General features: G+C 39.4%; 1 protein-coding gene across 1 annotated transcript; it reads left to right on the forward strand.

Annotated features, from left to right (window-relative positions):
* The first annotated feature begins 1,042 nt into the window (after positions 1-1,042).
* selenon (selenoprotein N) lies at positions 1,043-9,734 on the forward strand. Its single transcript, XM_042500333.2, has 12 exons — positions 1,043-1,487; positions 2,263-2,380; positions 2,841-2,971; positions 4,382-4,594; positions 4,678-4,802; positions 5,545-5,682; positions 5,775-5,856; positions 6,555-6,743; positions 6,836-6,941; positions 7,985-8,097; positions 8,201-8,302; positions 8,968-9,734. The coding sequence occupies exons 1-12, from the start codon at positions 1,299-1,301 to the stop codon at positions 9,133-9,135; spliced, it is 1,674 nt and encodes a 557-aa protein (XP_042356267.1). The 5' UTR covers positions 1,043-1,298; the 3' UTR covers positions 9,136-9,734.
* The last annotated feature ends 1,152 nt before the right edge of the window (positions 9,735-10,886 follow it).

Raw genomic sequence — 10,886 nt, forward strand, 5'->3', positions numbered from 1 at the left:
AATACACTTTTCAGAAGAATTTATCACCATAAGTATTTGCCATGTTGTACACTGAAAGCTTAAAATAAACTTATAAAGTGCATTTTTTGGTGAGTATACCTATGTATGCACAATGAGAAACTCAAGTACAATATAATGATGCAGGCTAACAGTTTATACAAATGACTTAAAAATAAATGTTGTGAATATGTTTCCCATAGCATTGCAGAATTAGTAGCCTGTATTTATTTTTAGTGCATTGACTCTGTGCTTAATGACATCTATTTAAATACAGTATAAAAGTTACATGTTAAATTCTACAATTCTACAATTTCATTTAGCAGACGCTTTTATCCAAAGCGACATACAACACAAGCAAGAATTTAGACTTAAGGAAAAAACCCTTAGTAAGTGCAAAAAGTGCTTCAGGTGTGATTGGTCAAATATACTTTGAATTAAGCACAAAACTTGAAAGTATAGTTGTAATAACTTTTTTTACACTTAAATTATACTTTTAACCATTTGAAACCTAGGTCAACATCACTTTTCTTGTGCTGCTTTCACAGGTATTTAAACCTTCAAAACCCTGGTAAAGTGGTTCAGTCTCTTGAAACGTGGGAAAGGCAGTGAGAAACTTGGTAATAAATGTTTCACAAATTGCACGAAATTAGTAGACTAAATAAATGTTTTTAAAGATCTAGTTTTTTTTAGAGAACTATATTTATAATGTTCATAGTTACATAAATAAAATTATGTACAGAACTATCATATTTTCAGGAAATTTCTTCTTCTTTTTTGCTAATTTTTTTAACTTCCTTTTTCTTTTTTCCGATTTTGGGGAAATTTCTCTGTACTTTTTCCTAATTTCTTGCTTTTTTATTTTTTTTATTTTTAGTCATCTCTGCCTAAATCGCTCATTGCCGTCTTTTTGTAAGAAATCAAGCCAATTTGCTCACAGAGGTAAATTACTGTTTGACCTTGGTAGGCACACGTGTGCTTTTATTTTTAACACTCAAAAGCCAAATATCCGGTTTCACCACTGATATTACTCGCTCGCTTGACGCATTTTAACCACATCCATATGGTGCTAGATTAGATGTGGGAAATAAGAAATCTGTGCTGCTAGCTAAAACATTTCCCAGCTGTCGCCAGCGACTGTAACGACCGGGAAAGACGCGCGGTCCCCGGCTACAGGATCACAGAACCGCCGCTAGATTCTCGACACTTTACGGAGGAAGTGTCGGTTCCTGCTGGTTCCTTTTTTCGGACGCAATCCGACGATCATGTCCTAGTCTAAATAGCTGAGGTGGAGGTCGAGGATGGCCGCAGACGTGGATAAAACAATCCCCGAGGATGAGAGCAAAATTTCGCAGCAGACTGGGCATCAGGGTCGTAGCTGTGGATCCTGGATCTACAGGGGGATTTGGACTCTGCTTGTGGTCTGTGCTGTCCCTCTTCTCGCCTTTGGGATCAAGTATTACCAAGATGCCCAGCTCCTCAAACGTCATGTGAGATCCACATCTTTTTGTAACATTTCACACATCTCATAAAATAAGTGATCTAATTTAGTGTTTTTATCTGGAAACAACACTAAGAAATAAACATTTTAGTTATTTGATATCCCGAAAATGCTCATTTATTGCAAAAAAAATGTGTATAAATAGAAAGTTTGCATTGACCCTCTGGTGCATTTTATGACTAATACTTACTGGATCACTACTGTAGGCACATTTTATTGTTATTTTTCAGTACTATTCGCCCAAGAAGGCGTGTTAGCTCATTATTTGTTGCCACAAAGCACCACATCAGCAGTTTTTCCACCCCTGGTGTTTTATTAGAGGGAGTGGATCTGTGTCACAGCTGGCAAAACTCAGCCTCTTGTGAAAATCCACTCATGTTTGGCAGCAGAGGGTCTCTAAGTTGTTCCTGTACTTCCCTCCCCCCTCTCCCTCCATTGTACAGGCGCTAGTAGGCACGCATCAGTCTGAGAAACACATGCTGGGAATCTGTGGCCTCTGGGCTGATGTTTATCCAGACAGGACTGCAGAGGTTTAATGATCCTCTGACACCCACAGGGACACAACACTTAAGTAGCATGAAAATATATTACAAGAATAGTACTCCTTATTGTGAGATTCTGCATCCACAGGAGTGTTTTGTGTCGTTTTTTTGTGTTTTATGTGATGAGACGCTCTCTGTCCTAGTTTTGATGCTGCATTGAAAATCTCTGAAGCATGTGACATGACAGTAAGGCTTTGTCTAACACACATGCTCCTCCAATAGGAAGAGAGTGTTCGGACTCTGGGTGCCGAGGGCCTTTTTCTCTTCTCCTCCTTAGACACTGACCATGACCTTTATCTCAGCCCGGAGGAGTTCAAACCCATCGCTGAGAAACTCACAGGTACATCGCATTATTTTATTATTTGTCAATTTGTCTATTTTAATTGGTCCATTTTAGTTTGTCTTTTAATTTATTCTTTTATTCTAGCTCGATCATGTGTCGTTCTATTATTATTATTATCATTATTATTATTATTATTATTATTATTATTATTATTATTATTATTATTATTATATTTACTCTTTTTGTTGTTATTTTTGTTTTGTAATTATTTCTTTCTTTTTTAATTCTACTTTAAATTTTGTCTGGCCTTAGTTTGGCATTATTGTTTGGCTCTTATAGTTATGTTGCCTTTTCTAGAAACTCTTTTTGCTTCTACTCTGCCTTGTTTGTCAAAGCACTTTGCAAACTCTGTTTTTAAAGGTGCTATATAAAATACAGTTATTATTATTATTATTATACCCTGTCCTCTCCTGCTATCAGTCTCACACTGACTGTGATCCCTGCGGCGTCCTCACAGGAATTACACCCCCGGTGGATTTTGAGGAGGAGGTGACTCATGACCCCAACGGAGAGACTTTAACCTTGGAGGCCAAAATGCAGCCTCTCCTTCTTGACTCCATGACAAAAAGCAAAGATGGTTTCCTCGGGGTAAGACAACACCAAACGGTAGCAGGTTTATAATTATCTTGTTCCCCGGACTTTTTATTTATTTAAAAGGATCCCTATCAGCTGATGCCAATGGCACCAGCTAATCTTCCCGGGGTTCAAATTTTAGTATTCATCACACAAATTTTACTACTGGATGGTAATCACAGAAGAGCCTCAATCAAGAATTTAAAATTAAGGCAAACATTCACTGTCATTTCTGAAAGGTTTAATTAACTTGTTTGGGCAAGATATTTGAGATTATTGGATTTAATTATTATTCATGAACTTTGCATGGAGCTGACTCAGACATTTTCTCTGTCTGAGTCAGCTCTTTGTTGATGCAATTCCTTCAAAATGAGTAAGCAACCAAGAATGGGATCAACAATGAAACAGCGGAGAATTAAAGGAGCAGCGTGTAAGATTTAGGGGGGATTATTAGTGGCATCTAGCAGTGAGGATTACAGATTGCAACCAGATGAACTTCTCCGTGTTTGGATTCCTTCAGTGTTCATTGTTTAGGAGGTTTACTGGCAGTTGAATTATCCACAAAGGCCTCTTCCTCTCTGAAACAAATAAATCAGATTAAAATCACTGAGTAAAGCAGTGTCACGGTACAAATCAGTGCGTCTCAGACGGTACATACTAATGTGTGCTCACTTTATTTCTGATCTAAATGTTCAGGAGATTTTCACCGTTCGCAGAATTATCCGCAGAGGTCTCCAAAACAAACAAACCTGCTGATTTAAACCAGTAAAAACACTGATCAAAGCAGTTTCACGTTACAAATCAGTGTTTCTTTGACACTGTTCAGCTTGTCAGAGACCATCTGCTAATGTGTGCTCACCTTTTTTCTCTTATAACTTAAGATCCAGACTTTCAGGTTTTCACCAGGAGCCAAATTATCCAAAAAACAAACAGACCGGGTGACTTATACTGATAAAAGCACTAATTAAAGCAGTTCTATGTTAAAAAGCAGTGTGTTTCAGGCACTGTTCATCGCGAGGAACTGCTAACCATGGTAGCTGATGGAAAAATGTCAATGTCTCTATTTAGAGCCAGTGTTCGGTTTGTCCATTCTTTGCTAGTGTAGAAACTTGGCAGTGCAACATGGCGATCTCCATAAACGAGGACTTACTGTTTTTTTTAGATATAAACGTCTCATTCTTCGGTAACCAAAACGCAACAACTCTTATTTTCAGGTGATTATACCCTAACAAAAACATACTTCTCACATTATATTCCATTTCTGCCTGTATATCCCCCTAAATCTTACACACTAATAACTTGTAATCATCGTAGACTGATTCAGTTGTAACATGCATTTTTTGATGAAGTACATCTTGAAGTTTTGCATAATCTACTAATAGCAAATAAATTTAATTTCTGCTTTTTTGCCTGCTGTTCCTGCAGGTGTCCCACAGCTCCCTGAGTGGGCTGCGCTCATGGAAGAGCCCGGCAGTGCCTTCTTCCTCTTACTCTGCCAGCCAGTTTCGGGCCTTCCTGCCCCCAAAGAACAAGGTAGAAGTGGGCGATACGTGGTGGGTGATTCCTAGCGAGCTCAACATCTTTACTGGGTACCTGCCCAACAATCGCTACCACCCCCCCGCACCAAAGGGCAAAGAGGTATCCTAAAAAAACTCCTTGATGTTTAGTTTTTAGAGGTGATAATCAGACGTGTGTTAATAGCTGTTCTCCTCCTGCTGCAGGTTCTCATCCACTCCTTGTTGAGTATGTTTCACCCGCGGCCCTTCATCAAATCACGTTTTGCTCCTCAGGGCGCAGTCGCCTGTATCCGTGCCAGCAACGACTTTTATTATGACATTGTGTTCAGGTGAGGAGCGATTCAGGAGGAGACATTTAAGACCGGAGTAGTGCTTTTTTTCTTCTTTTAGCCCATTAACTACAGAGTTATGTATACTTGACATTAGTGCTGCCCAATATCTGAACATACTGTAAATTTTAATGTCGTCCCTGGCAAGCAGCCAATGGTTTTAGCATAAAATCAGCATTCAGAGCCTGAGTTCACTTTACTTTGTTGTCAGTATTACATTATTATTACAGGCTAATGTAGTTTCAAGTACTTTAATACGAGCTTTAAAAACTATTCGATGTGATTTCAGAGTCAGCTGCTGGTGGGCAAATTTTTTTAATGCAAGAAACGGACAAGTCCATACTACATGCTGCATTTCATGTTTGATTATTTACTTTTTCCGTCATCTCACAGTGCTTTAAGCAGCAGACTCAAATACCAGATTTCAGATTTTCAAGAATTTTTAAACCAATCCTCAGTCAGAACTGCATATCCATGTGACGGTAATGTAACATTAGAAAATAGAAAACTGTAAAGGCTGATAACTTAATGGAAGTATTGGACTCCATCTACAACGGATGGTTTGCTTTGGAAAATGGGCAGCTGTAATGTTAAGTATACACAATTTGTGATATAGAGGATGGAAACACTAAACTGCTGGTTTAGTCTTCTTAAAAGGCTACACCAAAGTTTTCCATCATGTATTGACAGAATACATTTTGGACATGAGAAACTCACGTCCTCGTTCTGTTCACCTCTGCAGGATTCATGCAGAATTCCAGCTCAATGATGTTCCAGACTTCCCCTTCTGGTTCACTCCGGGGAAGTTCATAGGCAACATTGTCCTCTCTAAAGATGCGTCCCATGTCCGCCACTTTCACCTCTACGTCCCCAATGACAGGCAAATCCTTTAAACACACTGTCAGCCTTTGTGCACACTATCCCCACTCAGTATGTTGTAGTTTTAGTGAAATATAATCTGCTGTGTGTCAGGTCTCTGAATGTGGACATGGAGTGGCTGTACGGGGCCAGTGAGAGCAGCAACATGGAGGTGGACATCGGATACCTGCCACAGGTACAGCTGCAGTGATGCGCTGACACTTCAAGAAGGACTAATGTCTCTGTTTATTAATTTATTGATATATTTCAGCACTTCTTAATTTAGTTTTAAATCATAAAGGCAGTTTAAGGAAAAATAGGTGCTCATATGGTCGACTTCTTTTAGGATTTCTGTCTTTTGAAATGTTTCCTGTCGCTGTTATTGACTTAATGTTCTCATCACAGTGTGTCTCAGTGTTGGAGTACAACTTAATTTCCTTTTTTATCTTTATTTTCAGTTATTAAACCTGTCAGGGAGCATTAAGCTTTGCTTCCAATCTCTGTAACTCCCATCTGTTCTCATACTATGTTTCTAATTATCATAATTATACATGTAAAATGTATTTCATAAAATCTAAGCAGTTTTTTCCAGGTTGATTCCTTGGGGTTTTTTTTCCTTTCTTTTTTGTTTTTGCAAATTTTCATATCATTATTTTAACTTTTTACTGATTTCTTGCTCATTTCAGGGACACTTATTTTTAAGTTGCTCATTGCCTTCTTCCCATGTTTTTGAAGTAAATCAAGCCATTTCAAAGGGTTAAAATATACTTGAGTCATTAAGTATTTTTCACTTATTCTTCAAATAATTTTCTTTTTTTTCTCTAAGAAAAACGTATGTAGTATTTTCTTTTATGAGGAACTGACCTGAATAAAAAGTTGTAAACGTGTTCACAGTTAGAGCTGCAGTCCACGGGCCCGTCCACTCCCTCCATCATCATGGATGAGGAAGGCAACATCATCGACAGTCGAGATGGCAGCAGCGAGCCGATCCAGTTTGTCTTTGAGGACATCCACTGGACATCAGAGATCAGTCAGCAAGAAGCCACCCGACGCCTGGAGGTCACCCTCTACCCCTTTAAGAAGGTAAACATCCATTCAGTATTTTATTCAACACACTGTTGACTAAATGCAGCTGTTCCACAACTGTTTCATTGCTCTCTCATGCTCGCTCCCAGGTGTCCTACCTGCCTTTTTCAGAAGCCTTTGAGCGAGCTGAAGCAGAGAATAAACTGGTGCATTCCATTCTGCTTTGGGGAGCGTTAGACGATCAGTCCTGCTGAGGTGAGATCATTAACAGATGGCGGATTTCGCAGCATTATACTGTTAGTGGTATCTGAAGAAGGATTTAAAGGTGGAGTCTGCGATTCTGGAGAAAGATTGTTTTTATTTGAACTGAGCCCCCCAAAAAATACACCCCCGTCTGTCTTTTTCATTCTCACTGCCTTTCTCTTTATGTATTCATGACCTTTCCCCCGTCCTGTGCACATGCAAAAACGCCCTCTGCTGCTGTTGGGTATGAACACAGGAACTTTTTTCAGTGCACGCAGGACAGACAGCTAATGAAGTGTGAGGAGACTTTCAGTGAATTTGACAATAAGTGTTTTGGCTTAGAATTGCTGACTATACCTTTAAATTTAAGGTTTAATATGGCCACATCCAAACCATGTTGAAACAAATCATCAAACATCTGCAACATCTGCACTCTAAATGACCCGTTAGGAGGATTTTAATGTTGTGCAATGTTTGGAGCAACAGCTCTTCCTCTGACTTTTGATAAATGACAAAGAATTACATCCAAACAATGAAATAAAAACAGGTTGATATAAGAGATGCTCAGGCAGAGTTTATCCACAATCTGGGAGTCTGATGGGGAAAAAAACTGAGTTACTTAACTCTTCAGTCAGTAGGACCATTTTTCTCGATATCAATTTCTTAAAAGATGAGGTAAATTTTTGAATAATATGTTTATGAGCAAGAAAGACTTAAAAAGTGGAGCCACAGTCAATAAATCCAAGTTTCACTGGCTTTGAACTGGAGCATAGGTACTTAAGAGCAAGATCATATAACTTCAAAGACCTTACAAAAGAACGAAAAGTTGCATTCATCTCAATAAAACTCTCGGTGGCTTTGCAGCTGCAGCCTTATTTGGTCTGGTATGAGCAGGAGCCTGTGGTGGCCAGTGTTAGAAAACGTCTTCAACAGTGCACCTTACTGACATTCTTCTGTGTGTGTATGGCTTTTCTCCACTTGTATTACTGTTACTTTGGCATTTGAATCAAAGGTATCATTTTCAACATCTCCATCTTTCCTCCTCATCTCTGTAGGTTCGGGGCGGACTCTCCGGGAGACAGTCCTGGAAAGTTCGCCCGTCCTGGCCCTGCTCAACCAGAGCTTCATAAGCAGCTGGTCTCTGGTCAGAGAGCTGGAGAACATGCAGGTGAGCAGTCAGGACAGTGCAACACCCCGAGAAATCCCACCAGGTATTAGTTAACTGAAAAAGCTTTATGCTTACATGATCAAATCTTCCTCTTCTTGAACAGGCTGATGAACAAAATCCTGTGTTGAGTGAAAAGGCCCGATTACACCTGGAGAAGTACAACTTCCCTGTGGAGATGATGGTGGCACTGCCCAATGGAACAATTGTAAATATTTTACTCTTTTACCAGCAATTCTGAAACATTCAGGACTCAGTTTTAAACAAATTATGTGCAGAGGAACTATACATATTTTTCGTCTTACCTGAAGTGCTATTTATCAGTCTATATTGTTTTGGTGTGAGTTGGAGTGTTGGAGTTATCAGTCGGAGAAATGTCTGCCTTCCTCCCAATGCAATAGCACTAAACGGCACTCGACTTGTGGAGCTCAAAGCACCAAAAAATTACATTTGAAAAACTCAAGAGCAATGGGGCTCATATAGCGACATTATCTTAAATTTCCCTTACATTTTCTCTTAAGAGAGGAAAACTCCAGATACACCAAAGGCTCTTAACCACCCAAATCTGCTTTGACTGAGTGTGGTCAGTGACCCCCTAAGCACTATATAAAGGCAGGTTTTGTGCAAAGACTCTGGCACATGGCAAAGACTGGAGAGATGACACCAAAAAGGTTGTAAGAAGAACAACTTCTGCAGTAGTAAAATTGACGTAGGCTTACTGTTAAATTAACTTAAACAAAGTAAATGTGATTTCAGAGAAATATTTTGTATTAAAAGAGGGAACGACCTCCTGTTTATAGTCACATTTCCCAATCAACATTGTTTTGGAAAATAGACTAAAGGCTTACATCTCTCTCCTGTGTATGATTTCAGGTCCACCACATCAACGCCAACTTCTTCCTGGACCAGACGGCCATGAAGCCAGAGGAAGAAGGCGCGACGTTCAGCTTCTCTGGTGGGTTTGAGGACCCCTCCACATCCACTTATATCAGCTTCCTTAAGGAGGGGTTGGAGAAAGCCCAGGAGTACCTGGCACAGTAATTTGTGTGTGTTTGCAGTAGAGCCTGAGACTAAACAGGAGGAAACGATCATCGTTCCTCTGGGTAATGATCCAAGATAAGGAAAAGCCTCCAATTATGTAGAGAAGCTTTCTCATCAGTGTTGGCAGCTGAAAACTTATGTCCTCTTTGTTACTATTTATTTAGGCGTCTCTCTTGGTCAGAAAGTTTTATACACAATATTTGTATTGTGACAAACAGCACAGGGAAATATTGCTTCTCAAACCGAATGTTACTGTCACTATAGTACGTTTTAACAAGATACAAAGCAGTAACAGATATGTAAACACATAAAGATCTGCTCTCTCTGCTTGTAGCTGCTATTACAAAATGTAGACAGATCATAACACAAAGAAACATCCAATATTTCTTCTTTATATCTCAATGTCACATGTGCAATATTAAACGATTGAGTGCGTTTTCCTGCTGCTGAGTGTGCCCAGAGACAGGGGCCGTGCAGCTGTTACCTTTAGTCGTGTTTCAGCAGTTTGTGAAGACATTGCCTGAAAGCTCTCTGTGGGCCGGGTGACGCCTGATGTCATTGCCGAGGCTGCTGGAGGGAACACCCGTCTCTGACTCAGGGGACAAAAGCAGCAGGAATAACGAAACTGGGCTGTGGCACATACAACGTATTAGTTCAGTTGTTTTCTTGTAACTTGAGTTTGAAACCAAATGCTGAATATTTAGCGTATGTTTTTGTTTTTGAGGAAGATGTGACCACACCAAAGAACCTTGTTTTTAATATGGACAAGCTGGTTTGCAGCTAGAACAGTTGTAGAGGTTCATATTTATGTTATTCAAAAGAACCAAATGTTTGACTCTTGAACTGAGAGGCATATGGTACTGTGTACTGTTGTTTTATTCTTTTAGGCTCCAATCTAAAGAATGTATTTACTTTTGTGTATTTGTCTCTTCAAGAGGAAATCCTTGATTTTCTTTTTAGAAAAAATATAACAATCTGGACCTACCCTTTACTATATTTTCACAATATGTTTCAATTTCACCTTTTCCAGTCATGTAACAAAAATGTTGTGATTTTACATAGTAACAGGGAAATCTGATAAATGGGAATAACATTAAAAGAGCTGCATATGACATTCAGAGCGTAGCTGTGATTCAGAGTCTGATTCAGGTTGTCTCCACACGGCTCTCAACATGGAGGTGGCTTAGCTGCCTAGCAGCAAATGGTGCTAACAATAGAGAACCGTAGTAAAGAGTCCTAAAATCCAGAAATATGTCAGCTTTTCAGCACCTCTAGTTCCCTTGTCTCAAAGTCAATGGGTTTTTTGAATGGGTGTTTGTTTAAAAGCAACCATTTACAATACTTGCACGATTGCATTTAGGCCTCATAATCCTGAAAGTGATGTTTTTTTAGATTATCCTGCTGAAGAAATTGTGCAAGTGCTGTAAATGTTTGTTTCCCACGAACTTACTTAATGCAATGATCCAAAATACAGTGGAAAAATCACATAGGCTTTTTTGACGAAGGAACCAGGGCAACATTAGCTTCCAGTTTGACCTACAGAAAAACGCCCTCCCAGGGGACTCTGAAACATTTGAATGCTGTCACTGACATAATGTCCTTTCCTTCTTTTTTGGTGTCCTTGCGCTATATACTGGGAAATGCAAATTCATAAACTGGAGGGTGGGTGCTATGCTTCAGAAGTGAAGACATGGGTCGGGATGGCGTTACTAGTGGTAACAGCCGTAATAGCTAGCCAGTGAGATACACAC

The sequence above is a fragment of the Plectropomus leopardus genome, chromosome 14 (assembly GCF_026936395.1).
Source record: "Plectropomus leopardus strain MGB_pleo_1.0 chromosome 14, ASM2693639v1, whole genome shotgun sequence".
Classification (NCBI taxonomy): domain Eukaryota; kingdom Metazoa; phylum Chordata; class Actinopteri; order Perciformes; family Serranidae; genus Plectropomus; species Plectropomus leopardus.